Source organism: Numida meleagris, chromosome 4 (genome assembly GCF_002078875.1).
Source record: "Numida meleagris isolate 19003 breed g44 Domestic line chromosome 4, NumMel1.0, whole genome shotgun sequence".
In the NCBI taxonomy this organism is placed as follows: Eukaryota; Metazoa; Chordata; class Aves; order Galliformes; family Numididae; genus Numida; species Numida meleagris.
Genome location: NC_034412.1, coordinates 8,294,026 through 8,316,812, shown reverse-complemented (window position 1 = coordinate 8,316,812; position 22,787 = coordinate 8,294,026). Strand labels below are relative to the sequence as shown.

Below are 22,787 nucleotides of genomic sequence, written 5' to 3'. Positions count from 1 at the left end.
TGGCGGCGGGCGGCAGTGACACGTGTCCTTGGCAGAGGCCGCGCCGCCGCGGGGGGGAGCGGAGCGCCGGGTGCCGCCCTGGGCCCTGCGCCGTGCCCCGCTCCGCTCCTTCCTCCTCCCGGGGCCGCCAAGATGGTGCCGGCCCCTCTGGCCTTCCCCCCGCCCCGGGGTGAGTCACCGCCGCCCCGCACTGTTGCTCTGCCCCCCCGCCCGCAGCCGGTCGGGCCGGTCCGGGGCCGCGTCAGGCGGCGGTGCTGGGGCCCGGCAGACGCCGCGACGGCCCGACCCGGCCTGGGGGAACGGCCCCGTCATCGCCCCGCGGCGGGGGAGGAGGGCACGGCGGGACGCGGGCGGCCGCACGGACGCGGGGTGGACCGGGTGGAAGTGGCCGGGCCCGGTAGGCAGCAGCAGGAGGGGCTTTGCGGGGCTTCTGCCGCCCCTGTGGGGTGCGGGCCCCAAATCCCTTCGGGCGGCGCTTCGGGCCTATAGGGCTGGGCCTCTGCCGCCTGCAGTGCGGCCTGGGCCCGTGACTGTGGGGCACCGAGTAGCCCCCTCCCCTCAGCCCCGCGCTAGGGGGTGGCAGCGGGGCAGCGCTGGGCCTGAGTGTGTTTGGGGGCCTAGCAGCAGGCCCCGTGGCCTGACGCGGCCTCATGCTCCCGGCGGCCTCTCGCAGGGCCTCGGGCTGACTGTGTCTCTCCTCCCCTCTCTCCCCTCCCGCTGTCTCAGTCAGTCGGATGAAAGGTCTCTGCAGGCCCGCTCAGTCGGCCCAGGTTTTTCCCGCGGGGGGGTGAGTATGGGGTGCTGTGCAGGCACTGGGTGGCCGGGTTGTGGTGTCCCTCCCTCTGGGGCCAGGCATGTGGCGGTGACGGGGAGCCCAGTGCGGCTTTATGGGCCTGGTGGCGTGGCTGTCCCCAGGAGCTCCTGTCCCTGCTGTGCCTTAAATCCTTTTGCCCCCCTGTTAACGGGGGCTGTCAGTGCCCTGAGTGAGTATGGGTACGGGCCCCATCCAAGCACCCAGATGGTATCAGGGCTGATGGCTGTACTCATTGTTGGGTGTCCCTCCAAAGGTTGCTACCCCCACACCTGGGGGGTGACAGGAAAGTGAGGGGGATAGCCTGTGCCTGGCTCACTATGGGGCTGGGGGGCCGGCAAAGGGGCTGGGGTGCCGGCAGGGCCACGAGTGCTGACGCAGCCAGGCGTCAGGTTACAGGCACTGCTCATGGGGCGGCCTGGCTGGCAGTGAGTGGCCCCCCCCCCCCCCTTCCCCGCTCTAATGGTGCTGTGGGACACGGGGACCCCTCTTGGGGTGCAACTCAGGGGGCACCTCCTCTCTCCTGCCTGGGTGCCCTTTGTGCTGGGGCAGGGAGCATGGCACCAGGTGCCAAGTTCCTCCTGGGACCCAGCTGCCTCCCCAAAGGCGGGAGCAGCAGTGGCGTGGTGGCTGGGGGGGGGGACGTGGGAGCTGCTCCCTGCCTTCCCCGGTAGGCGTTTGCGGCATGAGCTGGGCTCCCGGCACCACCGGCAGGAACAGGTTTGGCCGGCCAGGGGAAGCACTTAGTAGGTCAGCCGGGGTGGAGCCAGGGCACCCCGGCGTCAGCCTCTGTCCAACTCCACCCGAGCTCCCAAAGCTCCTCAGAGGGGCTGCATTGCCCCATTTTAGGGCAGGAGAATACTAGAGGCTGCAGCACTGTGAATACGATGCCATCCAGCTTGTGCCTGTGCCTGCAGATAGCAAGGGGATCCTTATGCACAACCACATGAAATGAACAAAGCTCCACAGCCCACAGGAGGAGCCCCGACAGCCCCGCACCCTGCCCCTTCTCCTGGACTTCCACAGGTAACAAAAAGCCCCTCCGATGGCTTTTGGGGTGGGAGGTACCCAACTCTGCCTCTCTGATTTGGGACGAGGCCGCTAGAGGCTGTGGTGCCCACTGGTTCCCTCCATGCAGTCAGCGTTCCCACCTGGTCAGACGGCACCTGTGATTTTTAACCCGACACCGACCTCACAAATGAATACGCCTTCTCAGCCGCGACAGGTAAGGGGTTTGCTAAGGGAAGAAGAGGTTTCAGGGGAGCTGGTCAGGGGCTGCAGCCTCCTGACTGAGCAGCCCATGCTCTTGCTGGTTGGCCACAGCAGTGCTGGGGGCGCGAGGAGCCTGATCCTGCCCTATGGGGCTGGTGTGCGCCTACCCCAAATCTCCATCGTGATGTTCCTTCTCCCCAGCTCTGGGGTGAGGGCAGATAGCTTCTCCGGGGCACCCACCAAGTGACAACTCTTCTCTCCTTCCTCCCCTTTCCAAACCTTGCTCTCTCCTCTCTCAGTTTCCAGCAGGGCCTCGTGCTATTCACCAGCAGGTACTAACCAGTCCCTACCCTGCATGCTGAGCACCCGAGGCAGCCCCAGCACTGGGACTCCACAGAAACACTTGGGGAGCACGTGGGGAGCTGCACCAAGCCCTGGGGGGGAGCAGGCCAGAGGAAAGAGGGACACCTGCTCAGAGGGATCAGCTGGAGGGGTTTCGCTGCAGTGTCCCCAAGTTCCTTGGCTGCTCTTGCATGAAGTCTGGTGCATGTGGCTCTGCCTGTGCTAGCCCTGGCCCAGGCTGCTGCTTCTGCCTGTGCCCTCCTCCTCATCTTTCTCCTTCTCTCTCTGGGGTGGAGTCTTCTGAGGCAGCAGCTGTGCCGTGCTGCTGGCCTGTCCCTGGCTAACACAGTGCCCTGGGAGTGATAGTGACTTTCTGCAGTGCACCCATCATTTCCCTTAGGCTGTGGGAGGCTGCAGCCCCAGGAGGTGACACGGCCTCGGTGCCCTGCAAGCTGGATGTGTCCCCCTGCATCCTGCCTGTGACACAGTGGCTGTCCCTCCTGCCTTACATGGTCCCTGGGAGTGTGAGCAAAGGCTCTGTGCTCCCGTCAGCTCAGTGGGACAGCTGGGGACAAACCTAGCAATGTCCTCGATGTGCCAGGTCCCCCTGGCTCCGTAGGGACCTCCAGAGGGGCAGGCAGCTCCCCGCGTCCCCCAGCATGGGTGGATTTGGGATGTGGGCATCATGCTGGGAGCTCGGCTGCCGCTCCTCCATCCCACAACCCCAAGCTTGCACTACCCCTCCTGTCCCCCTCCTGCCACCCATACCCACATCCATCCCAGCGCGGCAGCGGTAACTCCTGTCTCTCTCTTTCCCATCTCCCTCTGTATGCGTGCACTTGCTATCAGGGAGGATTCAGGTCTCTCCAGGTAACGCTTTCTCCTTGCTCCAGCCTTGCCCTGCGCACCGGGTGTGCGACCACCTCCTTGCCTGCTGCCTCTGTTCCCCAACCCTGGGGTGCTGCCACCTGGCAAAGCAGTGGGCAGGGAGGCAGGGGCTGGAGGGAGCTGCCGGCTCCGTGTCCCGGCTGTCCGGCACAGCGTGGCATGGCACAGTGGGACTACAGGTCCCAGCATTCAGTGCGAGTGCCGGCCCCGTTGCAAGGCACGCTGGGACCTGCCCCTGAGCTGCGTGCAGCCGTGGCCGGCTCCGGGCGCTGGCGCTGCCGGCCCTGTTGGGCTGGGAGTGGGCTGTGCTGGGCATGAGCTGGGTCGGATGGAGCCAGGTGGCCCCCCCGCAGGTGCGTGGGGCCAATGTGGGGTGCCTGGAAGTGGGGGTAGGGGAACTGCATCCCAGTGGGGGGGCTTCTCTCTTTAAATCTCCACCCGGGGGTGTTCTCTGTGCCTAGGATGAGTTTTGGGGTGATGGATGCTGTAAACTTGCCGCCCCCCAAATTCTGGGGTAGGGAGGGGGCCTGGCTTGGTTGCATCGGCACTGTGGCAGGGGGGTACTGGTACTCTGGCCTCACTGCATCCCTGTCTCTCCCAAAGCATTTCTACCAGAACAGGGCCCAGCCTCCCGCCAGCGCGTCCCGCGTGCAGAGCAACACGACGGCCCGGCCTGGCCCTCCTGCCCATGTGTATCCAGCTGCTTCCCAGGTGATGATGATACCCTCTCAGATATCCTACACACCTTCCCAAGGAGCCTATTACATTCCCGGACAGGTGAGGGCTGTGCCCCGGGCTCTGCGGGAGGGGGCTGGGGTGGGCCCAGGGTTGGAGCCCAAGTTTGTTCTGGGGGTGGAGGGGGTTACCTTGGTTCTCTGAGCTGTCCCTGACTCCATCAGGGTGTTGTCTGGCTCTGCAGAGGGGCAGCACCCATGGGGTTCTGTGTGCAGACCGTGGATACGTGATGCTTGGCTTGTGTCCTGTGCCCTGCCCTAATGGCACACAGGTTTGGGGTGCGCACATGTTTGGGATGTGCCTGTGCCCTGCTGGGGATATAACCAACTTTCTTCTCCCCCGTTTCAGGGTCGTTCCACGTACGTTGTCCCGACACAGCAGTACCCGGTCCAGCCCGGTGCCCCTAGTTTTTACCCTGGAGCCAGCCCCACAGAGTTCGGGACTTACGGTACAGACTGGGGGATTACTCTGCTCGCTGTTGCTCTTTCGTCCACAACACTTTGTCCCTTTTGTTCCCCTGACTCTGGGCTCCCTGCAACCCCAAAAATTCATGGGCTGAGCACAAATCCCTGTCTCTGGGTTTGGTGAGGTGCCTTCTGTGACTGCTTACACCATTACATACTGTTTTGGTATTCTGGGGGTGCTCTGTGTCTCCCAGTGCAGCCCTGAAGGCCTTGCATTGTGTCCCATCTGTCCACCCACCTCCTCCTTTTCCAAATCGAGACAGATTAATGTTTAACTGCCCAGGCAGAAGGACAGGGCAGACTTTATCCCCTCTCCCCCTCAGTTCGCGGTGCCGGCAGTGAGCAGTTGTTTGGTGGTGCCTCTCCTCCCTAAGCCAGCTGCATGTCCTGAGTAAGCAGGGTCTGGGCAGCGGCTGCTCCGCGCCTGCCCTCTCCCGGAGCTGGGGAGTGGTGGTATAAGCAGCCCCCCCTTCTTCCCCCCGCTTGTATGCGGCCACCCGGGCTGTGACTATATTTAGGCTTGATCCGTCCCGGGAGGCCTGGCAGACACAGAAATGTGAGCCGAGGCCTCCGTCCCGTCCCGGTATGGCAGCAAAGCAAACCGGGGCGGAGAGGGGCTTCTCCTGAGCCAGGTACGTGTTTGTCCTCCCTCCCTTTTGTCCCATCAGCCCCTTGGAGGGAGGAGGTGGCCCCAGGCAGTGGCCAGCTGGGCCTGGTCCCAGCGCTCAGCCCAGCGCCTTACTGCTCCATAGCACCTGGAGCCCTGCATTGCTGGGTGTTTTTGTCCCCTGGCCTGCAGCCTTAGGGTCTCCTCCTTCCCCATCCACCTAGCTGCCAGTGGGGTCTGAGGCCCTTCTGGTGCTCCCCCAGCCCAGCGCTGGCATCCTCTTTTGTGGCTTCATTGCTTCTTCAGTGTTTGGCCTCAACCATGTGCTGCTTCCCTGGGCAGCCAGGCTGGCTCTGTGTCTTGCATGGGTCCCCAGAATGGGGACAAGGTGGCTGTCAGTGTGTCGCTGAGCAAGTTCTGTGCTCAGTGTGGCTAGGAAATGCTAGAGCTGGGAGGAGGCTAGGGTGCAGCTGCCCGTGTCCCTCCCTGTGCTGGTGTTGGAGTCACTCCCTGCCCGGGGCACGATTCAGCCTTGATGCTAGTCCTCCCTAAGATGCTCATCTCGTGGATGGCTTGGGAGGAGCGCAACACCTTTTTGGGGGCTGGATCGGGGCCTGGTGCTGCCTCCAGCCCTCAGCATCGCTCAGTGCTATGCGCTCAGCTCACAGGGGTCTGAGCAGGGAGCCCAAGGGTGTGAATGAATGGAGGGTGTGGATGGGGCTGCGTGGAGCCGCCCTTAGGCTGCTGCTGGCCCCGGGGAGATAAGGGAGCTGGCAGGAAGGCTGCACCCATGGAGCCGGGGCTCCTGCACCCAAGCATGGCTCAGCGTCCCGGAGGGACTGGCGGTGTCCTGGAGCCGGTGGGCACGGCTGGGTGTGGGGGCGGCGCAGGGACGCCGCGTGTCACAGGGAAGGAATTCGGTCAGGCCTGTCGGGTGGGTTGGGGTGATGCGGGCCAGATGCGACTGGGGTTCTCTGGAGTGCGGCGTGGGCTCCCCTGGCTCCTGGCAGTCCCCCTGCATTTGTGGGAGTGGGAGGACTGGACTCGGTGGATGCACACTGGACACCTGCTGCCTCTCACGCTCTCTCCTCTCCTATAGCGGGTGCTTATTACCCGGCCCAGGGGGTGCAGCAGTTCCCGGCGGGGGTCCCCACTGCCCAGGTCATTGTGAGCCAGCAGCCACCGATCCCCCCAAAACGAGAGCGCAAGACGGTAAGGAGCCGTGCACCTCTGGCGTGGGGGAGATGCGTGCTGGAGACGGGGATGGTGCCATGCCTAGCATAGGGCACGCTGCCTGTGCCGGCTCTTTCCTGGCTGCCTGCTGTGCTCGGTGTGCAGCACACTACCTGAGGGTGGTATGGGGCTGTGCACCTGGGTCGGGGGGCTCGGTGGGTGCCGACGACCTTGGCCGTCCCAGCGGGCAGCGTTGTGCTGAGTCATGGCTCCAGGGGGGCGGGTGTGCCGCGGCTGCCAACTGCTGTCTGCTCCCGGAGATGCCAGCGCTCAGAGGCCTTGTGTGGGGCCTATTTATAGCGGAGAGCCGAGCAGCTGCTGGCCCCGCACTGCACCGCAAGCTGGGGGACAGGGGGTGCTGCTGGGCTGGGGGTTTCTCCAGGAGTGCTGATGGAGAAGCATTGGTGCTGCTTAGGCTGTGCTCTTGCTGGTACCTGGCAGCTGGTTGTGTTTGCAGAGAAGCGAGCAAGAACCGTGCCTCCTCTCTGTACTGGACCCACACATCCCACCGGGGTGCGCTGCAGCTCATGCTGCGCCCATGCTGACTGTAGGAATGTGGGGGTGCCCACAGCCACTGTACCGATGTTGTACTGCCTGTGATCCACCAAGCCCTGGAGGCAAGCACTGGTCTGAGTATAGTGACGCCCTGGAATGGCTGGGAGCACCCTGCTGGCTCCAGTTGTGTGGTGGCATCTGAGACGCACCCTGCCCTGCATCATTCCTTCCAGCCAGGCAGTGGGATAGCACCCTCTCTGTGAGGCTCTGTACCCTGTAGGGAGGGGATGTGCCACTGGCCAGTCCCTGAGCTGTGTGTTGCCAGGTCAAGCAGAGCATGGAATGAACCTCTTGTCTCTCTGCCTGGATAAGAGGTGTTCTGGGGATGTTGGGCCCAGGGGAGGTGGGTAGCCCTTGAGTACTGTGTTCCCCACCCCACTGACAGTCCCCCTCTCTCTGCTCTGGCCCACGGACAGATCCGGATACGAGACCCCAACCAAGGTGGCAAAGACATCACTGAAGAAATCATGTCTGGAGCAAGGACCTCATCTACCCCCACCCCTCCCCAGGTCGGTGGCGCCCATTTTCCCATCTGGGGTGCTGGGAGATGCACAGTGTACTGCTTAACTCCCTCTTTGTCCCCTTAGGCTGGAAGCGGTTTGGAACCCCAGGCCAATGGAGAAACCCCTCATGTAGCAGTTATTGTCCGGCCAGGTACGTGCACACATTGGGGGCTGGCTGTGCCACAGAGCTCCCTGGCACAACTGGTGCCAGGCCCCATGCCAGCCCCACAGATCACTTGGGGCTTGTGGGGATGGACACGTTCCCTGTGTATCTGGGGACCAGTGTTTCCACTGTTGGTTCCAGGAGAGTTTATGGGGACTGTCTTTGCTTGGCCTGGCTGTACCCTGGGCACTGGAGGACCCCCATCATCCCTGTTCCCCGTTTGTCCGCTTCATGTGGGTTGGCCCATCTGTCCCTTCCCCTCCTGCTGATGGAGATCTGGGATTTAGGGGGATCAGGGCTCAGCAGGGGTCAGAGCCCCCTGACTAACACCTCCTTCCTTGCAGATGACCGCCCGAAGCCCGCGCTGGTGGTGAGCAAGCCCATCTCCCTGGAGCCCAGCAAGTCAGCATCCCCGTCGCCTCCCCCTCCCCTCATTCCCGAGGTGGAGCCCGTGGTGATCTCAACCGTGACGCTGGTGCCAATGGAGCCCCCTGTGGAAGCGGACACTAAAGTGGAGCTGGGCGAGGCGCCGCCCGACCTGCACCAGACGTTTAGCGCTATCACTACAGTGCCAGGGGCAGGGGAGCTGCCCCTCGTGCCCCCGCCTGACATGGACACGGCGGCTGTGGTGGAGGAGGAGGTGGCGGAGGAGGAGGAGGTTGCCATTCCTCTCCTGGAGCCCACCTTGCAGGTGCCCGCCCCTCCCGAGGTGCCATCGGTGCCTGCCGCCCCCCTCATGCCAGCCGTGCCCCCGGTGCCAGCTGCGCCATCGCCGCCACTCGTTGTCCCGTCGGTCCCCGAAGCGCCCGCCAAACCTGCCTCTCCCAGCCCCCCACCGCCCCAGGAAGAGCCCTGCCCTGAGCCCGTCGCCGAGCCTGCTGCTGAGGCCAATGGGGTCTTAGAGGAGGTGCCCGAGCTGCTCCCCGAGGCACCTGTGTGCCAGCCGGTGCCCGTAACGGAGCCTGCCCCGGTGCCCGCTCCAGCGCCCACCCTGGACTCCCCTATTGTGCAGCCTGAAGAGCTGCCCTTGCCCAATGGGGTGGAGGGCTCCAGCAAAGTGGAGCCGAGTGAGGAGCAGCCTGAGTCAGATGTCAGCCCCATCTCGGAGCCCGAGGAGCCAGCCCAGCCGGGCACCCCCACCTCCCCCCCAGCTGAAGAGGAGGAGGAAGAGAGCGAAGGCCCTCCTGAGGCCCAAGAACGGAGCTCAAGTCCAGCCCCTGCCCCATCGCAGACCTTGGAGGCGACTGTGCAAGGTTTGGGGTGCTGGGAGGGGTTATTCGGATGGGGTGCTTGGTACAGAGATGTGGGGAGTGTGTAGAACAAGGGGATAAGGCATGTCGCCCTGAGACATGATGTGGGTATGGGGTACCTGCGAATGGCTTGATCTGGGGAGATGTGTGGGAGTGTCCTGGCTCACGGGGCTGTGGGACACTGTGGGAGAAGACATGGATGTGTGTGGGGTGCCTTAAGCACTGGTGTGAGGAGGATGTACTGGGGCTGTATTTGAGGCTGTCCTGAGACTCTGGGGGCATGGGGAGGAGGTGTGTGCATCTGTGGGAGGAAAGTGGGGTGCCTTGGGGTTGTGGTGGGGGAAGATGCTCCATATTCTTGTTTTTTGAGGCACCCCATGCAGATGTGTGGATATTAAATGGGAGGGCTAAAGGAGGATTGTGTACCCTGGGGTTGGGTGGGGGAGATGGGGCATATTCATAGAGCACCCTGTGCAGAAGTACAGGTTTCCTTAGGAAGGAGTGGGGCAGGTGTGTTTCTGGGGAGCAAGTCTGTATGGCGTAGTACGTAGGGCGGCCTGGGAGGGGATCATGCATCCTGGGGGCAATATATATGGGAGGAGAGGTATGCATGGCGGTGTCTCTGGAAGGGAGATGGGATATCCTCGTGCACATCCCTGCACGGGGGCAGGAGTGCTGCATGGTTGGGGGCCCTGAGGCTAGGGAAGGGTGTGAATGTGGTGCTGCATTATAGCACAAGGTGAACAGGGATGCAGACAGGGAAAGGTCCCTGCATGGTGCTATATGTGTTAGCAATCAGTGCATAGGTATCGTGGTTGGTGGGGACAGGGGGGACGGAACCTGTGCGGGGAAGTGATGGGACCCTATCCTCAAGTTGCTCAGTGCTCCTGGGGCCTCACTGGTGACGCCAGAGCTGGCACTGGGGCATGTGGGTCCCTGGCCCTCACATCTCTGCCTCTTCTGCTAGTTGCTGTGTCGGTGCCAAAGAAAAAGCGAAGGATGAAGGAGCTGAACAAGAAGGAGGCAGTAGGCGATTTGCTGGATGCCTTTAAAGAGGTGAGTGTCCCAAAGCACCTGAGGATCACTCTGTGTATCATCCCCTCTTGTGATGAACTCTACTTTGTGCCATCGTGTCTGGGCCACTGATAATCTGTGATGGTAATGAGGATCTGAGGGGGCAGGGCACCTGTTGTGGGGCAGAGGGGCAGGACTGGACTCGCAGCGTGACTGTTGTCCCCATCCCTCCCCTGGTGCAGTCTCAGATCAGCGACAGTGCCTCAGAGGTGGAAAACAAGCCTCCCCCTTCCGCCCCTGCCCGTGAAACAGAGGACGCAGCCCCCGCCCGTCCCCAGGAGGAGTCGGAGGAGACGTGGGAGGAGAAGGAGGACAAGCTGGCCCCGGAGAAGGGCAAGGCTGGGGACCAGAAGTACCGCTACAAGGAAGGTGAGCCCTGCCTGCACCTGTGAGGCCTCCTGTGAGGCCTCTGCTGGGAAATAGCACCTCTGGGTCCAGAGATAGGGAGGCTCTGGGTGGCGTGGGCCAGTTGTCCTAAGCGTCATGTGCTCCTCCTGTCTTGTCCTTCAACTTCGCACTGTGCTGGGGACAGAAGCTCTGGTGCCAGTGTCTTGAGCAGGAAGCCGGTGGCATCAGGCTCTCTAAGCGAGCAGGGTTGTGTTTGTGGTGTGCCAGGCCAGGGCAGCTCTGTGGATGTCTCAGCTCCATCTTGCTGCTCCCCAGCATTACAATCCCTTTCTTCTCTGCTACTGCAGAGCAGTGGAAGCCATTGAATCCTGAGGAGAAGAAGCGGTACGACCGGGAGTTCCTGCTGGGCTTCCAATTCATTTTTGCCAGCATGCAGAAACCTGAGGGGCTACCCCAGATCACGGACGTGGTGCTGGACAAGGTTGGTGCGGTCCTGGAAATTGGGGTTGGGGGTTGGGCACCTCTGCTTTGTGCCATGGCAGGGCTGGGCAGGGACCCATCTGCTGTGCTTTGGGTCCTGCTGCAGCACTTGCAATGTGAGCAAAGCATGGGGAGAGGCACGGGGAGCTCTCTGGGGCCATTTTTCTAGTTCGTTGTCCCGGCGCTGAGGCTGGGGGATGGATCCATCCCTCCTCTGCCCCCCCGGGCATCCTCAGCCCTGTGTACCTTCGCAGGCCAATAAGACCCCATTGCGGCCGCTCGACCCCATCCGCCTCAGCGGCATGAACTGCAGCCCTGACTTCACCCCCTCCTTTGCCAACCTTGGGCGACCTGTCATGGGCAATCGGGGCCTGGTGAGTATCTGCCTGCTCCTCCTTCTTTTGCCGTGCTGAACCCCTCTGCCTCTCTGTGATGATCAAGCCTTTGAGCCACTGTGTCTGGGCCACTGACGTCAGTGATGGAACTGAGGATCTGAGCAGGCGGATGGGGATGTTGCAGGAGATGGCTGATCTGGCCTGTCCCCCAGAAGGGCTGGAGCAAAGAGCTGAGTTCCTTTCTCCCTGTGTCAGCCCTCAGGGTTGGGTCCTCGCCGCTCGCAGCAAACTCAGAGGAAGGAGCCTCGCAAAATCATTGCCACTGTGTCCCTCAATGAGGATGTGAAGCTGAACAAGGCTGAGAAGGCCTGGAAACCCAGCAGCAAGCGTGCCTCTGAGGAGGAGGATCCTGAGAACATCAAGACGCAGGTAGGCGTCGGGGGCAGGCGGGTGATGCACCTGGTTCCCACTGGGGAGGGCAGGGAGACGTACCTGACTCTTGCTGACCTCGTTGTCCTTACAGGAACTGCTTCGCCGTGTCCGCAGCATCCTCAACAAGCTGACACCCCAGATGTTCCAGCAACTGATGAAGCAGGTGATGGAGTTGTCCATCGACACGGAGGAGAGACTCAAGGGTGTCATTGACCTTGTCTTCGAGAAAGCCATCTCGGAGCCAAACTTCTCTGTTGCCTACGCTAACATGTGCCGTTGCCTTATGGGGGTGAGCAGGGGCTGGGGGGCTGGGGTTTGTTCGGGACCTTTGGTGAGATCTGCAGGGTGCCAGTTCCTCTGCATGGGGGGGGCAATTTACTTCTAATGTGAGGAAAAATGGGGTGTGAGCACAGAATTGTAGCACAGCGTCACAAAGAGGTAAGATGGTTTTTCTCTGCTTTAAGCAGTAACCAGGGGTTGGGGCTTCTGGGGGGAGGCACAACTCACGCTCTGCTGGGCTGTACCTCTCCCTGCAGCTCAAAGTGCCCACGACAGACAAGCCCACGGTGACTGTGAACTTCCGCAAGCTGCTGCTCAACCGTTGCCAGAAGGAGTTTGAGAAAGACAAGGACGATGACGAGATCTTTGAGAAGCGGCAGAAAGAAATGGACGATGCCAGTGCTGTGAGTTGGGGTGGAAGCTGCAGCTGGGGGCTGGCAACATGTCCTCAGGTGGCTCAGGGCTCTGACCTGCCCTGGTGCGACCCTTGCAGCCCGAGGAGAAGGCACGCATGAAGGATGAGCTGGAGGAGGCACGAGACAAGGCCCGCCGGCGGTCCCTGGGTAACATCAAGTTCATTGGAGAGCTCTTCAAACTGAAGATGCTGACAGAGGCCATCATGCATGACTGCGTGGTGAAGCTGCTCAAAAACCATGATGAGGAGTCTCTTGAGTGCCTTTGCCGCCTGCTTACCACCATTGGCAAGGACTTGGACTTTGAGAAGGCCAAGGTACGCCTTGCCCTGCCCCGTCTTGCCCTGCCCTGTCTTTAGAAGGAGTGTGACCATGAGTCTGTGCCCCTACAGCCTAGAATGGACCAGTACTTCAACCAGATGGAGAAAATCATCAAGGAGAAGAAGACATCATCCCGAATACGTTTTATGCTGCAGGATGTGATTGATCTCAGGCGGGTAAGGCCTGTGGCCTGCTGTCCCCTGCTTTGTTCCATGGAGCTGCTGGCCTATCCTTTGAGTGCCAGCAGTCCATGTGTCCTTGGGAGCGGAGTCATGGGTATGTAAGATGTGGCCAGCCCCAGAGACACCATGCTAGCTCCTAGCCCTTGGTTAGCATGGCAGCAGTAGTGGGCACACAGTAACTGGCGGCTGTTTAATGCAGGGAGCTCCCCAAACGGAGCCCTTTTGTGCCAAAAGCTGCCACAGCATGCAGGGAGCTGTGGTGGCTGAGGTGGGTGGGCTTTGGGGACTGGACAGTTAGGAAGGGGGAATGTCTCTGCCTCCATACTCCAGCTGAGTGCCCCCTGCTCCGCTCCTCTGCCCTCTGCAGAATAGCTGGGTGCCGCGGCGAGGAGATCAGGGCCCCAAAACCATCGACCAGATCCACAAAGAGGCAGAGATGGAGGAGCATCGGGAACACATCAAAGTGCAGCAGCTCATGTCAAAAGACAAAAGGAGAGGACCTCCTGGGCCTTCCATCAGTGGTGAGTGACTTAGGGCCACCGGCGTCAGGTTGTTCCTTCGAGATGCTGCTTGAGGTAGGGCTGTGCCCGACTTCTGTCCCCTTGTGCCCAGGTGGACGCAGCAGCCTGGTTGTGGATGACGGCTGGAACACTGTGCCCATCAGCAAGGGCAACCGGCCTATTGACACCAGCCGGCTAACGAAGATCACCAAGGTGAGGCTGGGGGGAGCATTGTTGGGCTGCCTGGCCCCTCAGTCTCGATGCGGGGCTTGGAGCTGACTCTGTTCTCCGCCTTCAGCCTGGATTGATTGACTCCAACAACCAGCTCTTTGCGCCAGGCGGGCGGCTGAGCTGGGGCAAAGGCAGTAGCGGAGGATCTGGCGCAAAGCCTGCAGATTCAGGTAGGCAGGATGGGGCCAGCTCGGTGCCATTGAGTGGGAATGGGAACCCTTTCTCCCAGCGGTTCCTGTACTGGGGATATGCCCAACTCTGAGGCTCCCCTCTTTTCACGCCCAGCATCTGATTCAGGGCGACCGGCCACGAGCACCTTGAACCGCTTCTCAGCACTCCAGCAGTCCACCCCTGCCGAGAGCCCGGAGTCCCGTCATGTGGTGCAGAGGTGAGTGTGCTGCCCTGGTGGGCTGGGGAAAATCCCGCAGATTGGGCAGTGGTCAGTTGGTATGTGGGTAAACAGAATCTGATGTCTGGGCTGGGATCATCCTCTGTGGCAGGATGGGGCTGTGGGCATGGGCTTGGTATGGGGTCACCACATTCTTGCGGGAAAGGCAGACCTCATCCCAGACTGCACAAGCCTAGTTGCCACCAGAATTGGAAAGGCAGAGCTTCCTACTGTGGCTTGGCACTTGGAGGATCACATCTGGGTACTGGATGCAGCCTAAGACTACTGGGCGTAGACATCCAGTGATGGGCTGGAGAGAGTCTTACAAAGACCACTGGGAGTAGTTGGAGCTGAAGTGCAAGATCCCAGAGACTTGGATTTGTTCAGTCAAGAGAAAGAAAAGCCTGCTGCAGCAGGGAAGGTATGGGGAGGATGGAGTCAGACTGCCCTCAGCATTGCTGAGGGACAGAGCAAAGGATGGCAATAGGCCTGCATTGGAACAGGGAGTCTTTTTCTATGAGGGTTTTCAAGTAGTAGAGGGGGACTTGAGATGGCCGGGAATTGGAGTGGGACAGTGTTGCCTTGCATAGCTCTGCTAAATCTGGGGTCAGAGGAGTGTGGCAGTAGGCTTCTTCACACTATCCTTCCTTCTCCCACCCAGGAGCAGCTCCAGCCGTGACAGGTCAGAAAAGGCTGGGGACAGAGGGGACCGGGAGTCACGTTTGGAGAAGAGCAGCGACCGTCTGGAGCGTCCCGATCGGGGAGAGAGGAACAGGTCTGCTGTCACCAAGAGGAGCTTCAGCAAAGAGACCGAGGACAGGAGCAGAGAACGGGAGAAGCAGAGTGGCCCTGAGGCTGTGCGCAAGACTGCTAGCATGTCAGAGGAACGGGACCGGAGCCGAGAGACGAGTGAGTTGGGGAGGAGAGGTGTCCTTGGAGTCTGGCTGTGGGCTGAAGCTCTGCTGGTCCCAAGCAGTACCTGATCCTTTTGCTCTCCTCAGTTAAACAAGAGCCAGCACCTCCTGCAGCATCACCCAAACCTATGCTGTCAGAGGAGGAGCTGGAGAAGAAATCCAAGGTGATCATAGAGGAGTATCTGCACATCAATGACATGAAGGTGAGAGGAAGAGGTAGCCAGGCACCCACAGGATGTCTTCCACTTCCCCGGGCAGCACTGCTGTTGGACAGGTTGCTGGCAGTGCCAGGATGAGGGGTGGGGAGCAGGGGCTGGCTGTGGGGGCAGCACTGACCCCTCTGTCCCCACAGGAGGCCCTGCAGTGTGTTCAGGAGCTGGGCAGCCCCTCCTTGCTCTACGTCTTCGTGCGGAATGGCATTGAGTCCACGCTGGAGAGGAGCACGATCTCACGTGAGCACATGGGAGTCCTGCTGTGCCACCTGCTGAAGGCTGGCACGCTCTCCAAGGAGCAGTACTATAAAGGGTGAGGGACCGAGGCAGCTTGTCCCCAAAGCAGTATTTGGCCTGGCTTTGAGTTCAACCCTCCCAAAGTCCCTCCCTGTTGGGGGCACAGGGGTTACTGGATCCCAATGCCCTCCCCTCTCCGTCATCCAGGCTGCGGGAGATCCTGGAGATTGCGGAAGACATGGAGATCGATATCCCACACATCTGGCTGTATCTTGCCGAGCTCATAACACCTATCCTGCAAGAGGAAGGCATCCCCATGGAGGAGCTGTTCAGGTGGGAGCTGTGCCCATTTGCAGGGCCACTGTGGGATCCTGGTGGGGGCACACGTAACAACCATGTTGCTTGTGCCCTGCAGGGAGATAACAAAGCCCCTGGTGCCCCTTGGGAAGGCCACCACGCTGCTGGTCGAGGTGCTGGGCTTATTGTGCAAGGGCATGGTAAGTGCATGGCTGGCACACGGAGGGGGTTGAACCCTTATGCGCATGGAGAGGATGATGGTGGGCAGTGCTCCTTGCAGTGTCTGGGAGCTGGGGCAGCTGGCTGCGGGATGGGGAGCAGTGGCACTGAGGGCTGACTTGAGGTTTTCTCACAGAGCCAGAAAACCGCAGGCAAGCTGTGGCGGGATGGGGGACTGAGCTGGAAGGAGTTCCTGCCCGAGGACCAGGACGTCAACAAATTTGTCACAGAGCAGGTGAGAGATGGACTGTGGCCCCCAGACCCTGCTGCTGGGAGTGGCCTTCCCCTGCATGGCACCTAACAGCTCGTCTCTTTGCGTCCCCCAGAAATTGGAGTACACGATGGGGGACAGCTCAGACACGCCAAGCGGCAAGGAGCTGACCTCAGAGGAGCTGTGCAAGCAAATGGACAAACTGCTAAAGGAGAACTCGAACAACCAAAGAATATATGACTGGATTGAGGTGAGGGCGAGGGCAGAATGCCTGCAGGACATCCTCCTGGCTCAGTCCATATCTCACAGCCCCTCTCTCCTTCCTTCAGGCCAACCTAAGTGAGCAGCAGGTCTCATCCAACACATTTATCAGGGCCCTGATGACATCCGTGTGCCATTCAGCCATCATCTGTGAGTACTGGGGGGAGGTGGGGGCCTGGTGTGCCCTTGCAGCCCCCCTCACACCTCCTCTCCTGCAGTTGAGAACCCGTACCGTGTGGATGCCTCGGTCATCCGCAACCGGGCCAAGCTGCTGCAGAAGTACATGCGGGATGAGCAGAAGGAGCTTCAGGCACTCTACGCCTTGCAGGCTTTGGTGGTGAAGTTGGACCAGCCTCCAAGTGAGTGTCATGCTCAGGGGATGGATGACGTGGGGAGGAGGGGGGTGGCAGGTGTGTCTCTGCCATCAGAGGGTGGCTGGTGGCTGGGGAATAGCAGGGTTTTTGTTCTGTCCCACGCAGACCTGCTGCGGATGTTCTTCGATGCCCTCTATGATGAGGACGTCATCAAGGAGGAGGCCTTCTACAAGTGGGAGTCCAGCAAGGACCCGGCCGAGCAGCAGGGCAAAGGAGTGGCCCTGAAATCAGTGACAGCATTTTTCACCTGGCTCCGGGAAGCAGAGGACGAGTCAGACAACAACTGAGCAGCTGTGAGGAGGAGGAGGAGGAGGAGGAGGAGGAGGAGGAGGAAGGGGGGAGAGCATGGGACACCCTGGGGTGCGACTCCATCCCCTCCCAGCCTTGGCCCCCTGGACTTGCTCATGCCGGGGCCAAGGGACCTGCTGTGCCCCCAGCAGCACCCCCCTCTCTTTTTATTTCTCCTCTCCCTCCTCCCCTGCCCCGGTTCTGTTGGCCAGGCCTGTACTGGTTTGTCACGATGATAATAAATGGATGCTGATGGAGGCGGCTGTCGCTGTGGGTCTGCTCCAGGCCCCTTCTGTCCCCACTCCCAGCACAGCACCCTGTGTCACCGGGAGCGGGGGCTGAGCCCCCCAGGCTTATGTCATGGGGAGGGGGGATGAGATGGGGATGATGTGTCCCCTCCTCTCCCCCCTCCTCTTCCTCCTCCCCCCCCCTCCTTGCTGAAATATAGAGAGATATATATATATAAACTTATTAAATTTGGGTTGGGGACAGGAGCGTGATTTCTCCCCCTCCCCTGTCCCTCTCTCTATTCCCCCATCACTGCCTGGAGTCCTCCCTATGGTTTTTTTATTTTAAATATAAATCATTCCCCCCCAGCTCCTGCTATGACACCTGGGGAGGGTGCGGGGGGGGGAGCGGGGGGGGAAACGTGTGACCCTTTCTTTCTGGGCCAGGCTGAGTCCCCGTCCTCCCCCTAGGGCCCCCATCCTCCCCACCCCAAACGTTTAAGGCCACAATTGGGCAAAGTGACGGGGCGGCCCCGCATCCGCGTCCCCTGTATTTATAGAGCACCGGATGTGACGAGCCGCACGTGTAATTATTAAAACAAGGATTCAATAACTGGTCACGTGAATTTGTAAATAATTTTTTTTTGCTTTTTTTTTTTTTTTCTTTATGGAGTATTTAATTGAAGATTTAAAGGCATCTTTTCACCTTAAAACTGGAAATAAAAGAACATTGCTAAATAATGCCCCGTGTGCCACTGTTGCCGCCTGGCCCTATGCCCCCTGTCCCTTGTCCCTTGCCCCTGGGCTGGCATGGGGCTGCCCCAGGGAGGGGCACCCCAAGGCAGACGGTAGGTACCTCCCTCCTGGGGCTGGGAGGGGGGCATGGGGCGCTCAGCTCTCCAGGGTTGGATGTTCCTCTGTGTCCCCAGACCCTGCTGTTCACCTGGCACAAGGTGGAACAGGCCCTGGTGCCAAAATGTTGGTGCTTGGGAATGGGGAAATTGTCCCCTTGTATCCCTTTGGCTGTGGGCATGGAGGAGGCAGGAGCTGGGGGGGGCTGTGTGGGGCAGTTCCATGGCAGGAGAGGAAGGGGGGTACTGGGCTACTCCTACAATTTCCATCTTGGGGGATTTTCTCTCTGCACCCTTTGCAGTCTTGCAGCAGATGTGGAAGCAAGGTTGGATGATGGCTCTGGGATGTAGGTCCCTGTGGGGCATACTGGGGTCGAGGTGAAGGGCTGGCCCTTGGCGTGGGGTTGGCCCTATCTGGGGCTGGTGTTGGCTGTTGGGCTGCTGCTTGCTGAGTCACCCTGGCCATTGCCTAGAGGGCCCAGAATAATTAACCAGAGACTGTTCCCCAGATTAGAGGCTGATCTGGCTGAGCTGCAGCCCTGGCAGCACTTAATGCTGGGAAGCATTTGGCAGGGAGCGGCTGAGCAGGGCTCCTGGGAGCCATGGCCATAGAACACCCCCTGCCTGGGAGGCTGAGGTCCCTGGGCTGGGGTGGCACCGGGCAGTGCTGTCAGTAGGTTCCAGGGTGAGCAGCCCTCTGCCTGCGGCGGGGCTGCTCGAGGTTTGGGGCACACAGTGCGGCCTCCAGCTTGGCTCTGGGGGGTGGTGATACCAGAGGGTCCCCTGTTCTGTGCCTTTCTTGGGGGGGGATACCCGGGCTGCTCTCTGGGGCGGGCGCTGTCCGCGGTGCTGGCACGGCGCTCTCCGCGGTGCCCGGCCTTCCTCCTATCCTCCTCCTCCTCCTCTTCTTCTTGTCTTCCTTCCTCCCCCTCATCCTCTTCCTCCTCCCCCCCTTCCTCCATCCTCTATCTGCCTTCATCCCCCCGCTCCTCTCCTTCTTCTCAACCTTCCTCTCCCTCCCTTCCTCCTCCTCCTTCCTCTCCTCCTCTTCCTCCCCGTCTCCCCGCCTCCCCTCTCTCCCTCCTCTTCCTCCCCCAGCAGTGACGTCTCTGGACGTGCCCGGTACCGACCCGGCGCACAGCATCGCTCGGGGCTCCGGGCCCGGTGTCACCGTCCCGGGGGGGTGCGGGCACCGCCTGGGGCCGCCCATGCGGTCGGGGGGCGATGCGGACGGCACGGAGCCGGCGGTAGTGCCCGCACCGGGGCCCCCCCCGGGAGCATGGGCTGCATCGGCTCCAAAACCACCATCGGTGGGTGAGCGTCACCGGGATGGGAGTGGGGGGGGAGGCGTGTTGGGGCCAAGGGGGTTATAGGGGTGTGTATGGGGTGTTGGAGATGTGGGGGGGTTGCGTGGGTTATGGGGAGGCTGCTTTCGGGGATCCTGGAAGCCTTGGGGGTGGGGCTGATGCAGTGAGGGTGGTGTGTGGGGTGGTTGCAGGGTGTGGAGAGTTATGGGGGCTGTAGGGTCTGGGGAGGGGATGCAGAGAGTTATAGGTACACAGAATGGGGGGATACGGGGATCTCAGGGTTGCTGGGGAACCTGGGAATTTATAGGGGAATGGGGGCCATTGGTGGGATATGGAGAATCTGGGGGTACTGGGGGACTTGGGAATCTATAGGGGGTTGGGAGCATAGAAGACTTAAGGATGTTGCTTGAGGGGAGTCAGGGGGCTCAGGGAACAAGGGGAGATAAGGAGTGATGTGTAGGTGGGGGGCTGTGGGGGAGCCATGGGCTGTGTGGGAGCTTAGGAGTTGGGAAAGAACTGTGGGATTAGGGTGTTGCTTAGGGGCCTGCAAGGGTGTGGGAGGCTGTGAGAGTTGGTGGGGTTTACGTGGGGTCTGGGGGGCTATAGGGGCTGAAAGAGGCGGAGGCAGTGGGTGGCTGGGGGGCTGTACGGTGATCCTAGGCTGGCTCTTGTGCATGCATGGTGGGGGATGTCCTGGGGGTGCCTATGCTGGGGGGTCACCTAGGGGTGCCCCTGCCCATGGCTGATAGGGGGGGTGATGCCATCAGCAGCTTCCCCTGGAGCCAGAATGGGGTCGAGGAGCATGCTTTGTCCCCCCTGTCTCACCCCACGGCCACCTAGCATCAGCCTGGCACACCTCAGAGCAAGGGAATGAGGCTCTGTCCCAACCACTGGGGGTCCACTACCTGGTTAGGGGCTGTGGTACTCTGAGAACCCCCACACCCCAACCCCGGCACTGGGGCTGTCAGTGCTGGAGGGGGTGGGTACCCCTCTGTTTAGGACCGTAGAGCTGGTGCAGAAGCACAGCCCCCCCAGAGCATCCTGTCCCAGGTTCCCCAAGCCCTAAACTCTACCTCAACCCCATCACCATCCAACCTCCCTTAGCCCCATCCCAGGGACGTCCAGCTGGGTGCCACCACCCTCACTGTTCCCACCCCATCCACATTCCTGGGCACGTGCATCCTGAGCTCCCACAACCTGGGCCAAGGTGGGCCGTGTTCCCACTCCCTGGTGCCGCTGACACAGGCGGAAGAGCTGCCCGGCCGTGAGTCACCCAGTGCCGCAGCGCTGGTGCTCCATGCAATGAGTTGCACCCGGCCTCAGCCGGGCAGATGGAGGCACTGAGCTCTCCCCGCAGTGGCCGTGGACACGACCCTGTGCGTGGAGTGGAAGGAGGTGAAAGCGCTGTCTCCGCTGCGAGCCGCCCATCCAGCCCCATTGCCCCGCCTGTTGCGCCAGGCCTCCTTCGACAGCCAGGACTTCCTCGAGGTATTGCCGCGCCGGGGCCCTGCTGCCCGCCCTGCCCGGCCCCACAACCAGCTCACAGCCGGCTCTGACGTCAGTCCTGAGCTGGGCTGTATCCTGGGAGAAATCAGTCCACGGCGCCACGTTACCATGGCAATACGAGTTGTTGCGCGCCTCCAAATCCCGCATCGCTTCCCCATGGCCGTGGGCACGGGGATTGGGAAGGGATGCCCCAGCACAGCGGGTGCACCAACAGCCTTGCACGTGTGTGTGCAGGCATGAGCCGTGCTCAGTTGCACCAACTGCAGAGATCAGAGCATATGTGCGTATATGCAAGCATATGTGCACAACAGTTGTGTGCATGTGTATCAGTGCAAGTGCACGTGTGTATCACCACAGCGATGGGAGCGGGCATGCTTCTGAGTGCGTGCACAGTGTGACACCAGCGCCCTCCCTACAGGTCAATGTTGAAGACACTGTCGAGATGCTGCCCAAGTCGCGGCGTGCGCTGACCATCCAGGAGATCGCCGCCCTGGCCCGCTCCTCGCTGCACGGTAACTGCCCAGGGAAATGGGGACACCAGGAAGAGTGGTGGGGTCCCCACGGTGCTGATGTGGTGTTCCCCCAGGCATCTCGCAGGTGGTGAAGGAGCACGTGACGAAGCCGACAGCCATGGCGCAGGGCCGCGTCGCGCACCTCATCGAGTGGAAGGGCTGGTGCAAGCCCGTGGAGCCGCCCGCTGCGCTGGAGAGCGCCTTCAACTCCTACTGCCACCTGAGTGAGGGTGAGCAGGAGGCACGCTTTGCTGCAGGTGGGCACTGCGTGGAGTCTCCATGTCCCCACTCATCCATCTATCCATCCATCCCCATGTCCCCACTCATCCATTCATCCCCATGCCCCTACTCATCCTTCTTCTATCCATCCACTCATCCATCCATCCATTCTCATGCCCCCATCCACCTACCCGTCCATCCATCCTTTTTCATGTCCCTACTCATCCGGTCTTTCACCTGTCTATCTATCCCCATGTCTCCACCCACCTGTCCCCATCCACGCACCCCCATGTTCCCATCCACCCATCCATCCCCACGTCCCCATCCATCCATTCAACCCATGGGATGAGGTGCCCAATCCAAGCACGTTGTCCCTGTTTTGCTGGCATCCCCCCCACGCTTGCTGCTGGCTGCGTGGGGATTTGGTGCCACCTCCCGCTGTGACCACACTGTCCCGTGCCAGGTGTGGCGGAGCAGTTTGCCATTGCCGAGGCCAAGCTGCGCGCCTGGTCCTCGGTGGATGGGGATGACTCCAATGACGAGTCCTACGATGAGGACTTCATACCATCCTCGGAGAGCTCCCAGCCAGCCGGTGAGCACTCTGGGGACATGTGGATTGGGGACAGTGTCCTGCTGCCAGGAACCCCTGTGGTGCCACCGTGGGGCTGGCATTCATTGGGACTCCCAGCTGAGGGGCTGACCGCTGTTCCCACAGAGCATCATCCCGGCACGGCACTGCTGCGGGACCTGCTGCGGGGCCACCTGTGCCAGCTGGGAGCGCGGCACGGCTCCTGCGAGCCTGAGAGTGACTCGTCACGCACGCTGTCCCCCGAAACCCTCTGCTCCAGCCTCTGCAGCCTGGAGATGGTATCCCCCTCCGAACTCACTGCCAAACTGCTGGGCTCCCTGGGGGGTGAGCTGCCCCCTCCGAGCAGCCAAAGTGCCTTGCGGGGTCTGGTATGGCCCCGCTGCCAGGACTCGCTGTCCCCCATGCCCTACGCTGAAGCCTGCCTCTCGCCTGCCGAGGACGAGGTGGTGCTGAGCAAGGACTTCGCGCTCCGCCGCAAAATCTCCGACGTCGCCTCCTCTGGGGTGGTGTCACTGGAGGAGGAGGAGGAGGAGGAGGAGGAGGATGAGGCTGAAGAGCCGTGATGCCCCGCAGGGACCTTGCCTCTCCCCAGCACCGTGCCCCCCAGGACTGATGGGACCCGAAGCTGTGGGGCTGGCTGTCCGCATGCATCCCCTCACCACCCCTTTTTGGGCGCTGAGTCCCCCACCCCGTAGGCACAGCTGAACCTCTCTGGGCTAAATCCACGGTGCCCCCACTCTGGACCAGGGCTGGGGTTGGGAACTGGGGCACAGAGGCTTTTCTCCTTGCTCCCCGATGAATTTTATACTGTGAACTG

General features: G+C 61.3%; 2 protein-coding genes across 9 annotated transcripts; both read left to right on the top strand.

Annotated features, from left to right (window-relative positions):
* EIF4G1 (eukaryotic translation initiation factor 4 gamma 1) lies at positions 151-17,599 on the top strand. 6 transcript variants are annotated; one of them, XM_021395526.1, is made up of 33 exons: positions 151-169; positions 727-787; positions 1,729-1,837; positions 1,950-2,036; positions 3,857-4,030; positions 4,337-4,436; positions 6,159-6,271; positions 7,264-7,356; positions 7,435-7,501; positions 7,858-8,766; positions 9,731-9,819; positions 10,020-10,206; positions 10,533-10,666; positions 10,902-11,039; positions 11,256-11,429; positions 11,524-11,721; positions 11,969-12,115; positions 12,205-12,441; positions 12,517-12,621; positions 12,995-13,148; positions 13,240-13,340; positions 13,426-13,528; positions 13,644-13,746; positions 14,408-14,655; positions 14,748-14,863; positions 15,013-15,185; positions 15,317-15,442; positions 15,525-15,606; positions 15,762-15,860; positions 15,952-16,086; positions 16,166-16,247; positions 16,316-16,456; positions 16,577-16,758. In XM_021395526.1, exons 3-33 carry the CDS (start codon positions 1,763-1,765, stop codon positions 16,756-16,758), a joined length of 4,872 nt encoding a protein of 1,623 aa, XP_021251201.1. In that variant the 5' UTR covers positions 151-169; positions 727-787; positions 1,729-1,762. The 6 variants fall into 6 exon arrangements, with proteins under 6 accessions (XP_021251201.1, XP_021251202.1, XP_021251205.1 ...); XM_021395527.1 differs by lacking the exon at positions 151-169 and having other exon boundaries at positions 454-787; positions 1,733-1,837; XM_021395530.1 differs by lacking the exon at positions 151-169 and having other exon boundaries at positions 455-787; positions 10,920-11,039; positions 16,577-17,599.
* On the top strand, positions 18,897-22,784 carry FAM131A (family with sequence similarity 131 member A). 3 transcript variants are annotated; one of them, XM_021394850.1, is made up of 6 exons: positions 18,899-19,147; positions 20,502-20,632; positions 21,069-21,162; positions 21,237-21,419; positions 21,845-21,973; positions 22,097-22,784. In XM_021394850.1, exons 1-6 carry the CDS (start codon positions 19,117-19,119, stop codon positions 22,531-22,533), a joined length of 1,005 nt encoding a protein of 334 aa, XP_021250525.1. In that variant the 5' UTR covers positions 18,899-19,116; the 3' UTR covers positions 22,534-22,784. The 3 variants fall into 3 exon arrangements, with proteins under 3 accessions (XP_021250523.1, XP_021250524.1, XP_021250525.1); XM_021394848.1 differs by having other exon boundaries at positions 18,897-19,147; positions 21,845-22,784; XM_021394849.1 differs by lacking the exon at positions 20,502-20,632 and having other exon boundaries at positions 18,897-19,147; positions 21,845-22,784.

Bases quoted from the DNA above. Each gene is read 5' to 3' on its own strand.
- FAM131A (XM_021394848.1), top strand. From the start codon at position 19,117: ATGGGCTGCATCGGCTCCAAAACCACCATCG. The intron at 19,148-20,501 runs GTGGGTGAGCGT...CTCTCCCCGCAG, and splicing joins CGGCTCCAAAACCACCATCG to TGGCCGTGGACACGACCCTG. The intron at 21,163-21,236 runs GTAACTGCCCAG...GTGTTCCCCCAG, and splicing joins GGCCCGCTCCTCGCTGCACG to GCATCTCGCAGGTGGTGAAG.
- EIF4G1 (XM_021395528.1), top strand. From the start codon at position 1,763: ATGAACAAAGCTCCACAGCCCACAGGAGGAGCCCCGACAGCCCCGCAC. The intron at 7,357-7,434 runs GTCGGTGGCGCC...TTGTCCCCTTAG, and splicing joins CTACCCCCACCCCTCCCCAG to GCTGGAAGCGGTTTGGAACC. The intron at 13,341-13,425 runs GTGAGGCTGGGG...CTCCGCCTTCAG, and splicing joins GGCTAACGAAGATCACCAAG to CCTGGATTGATTGACTCCAA.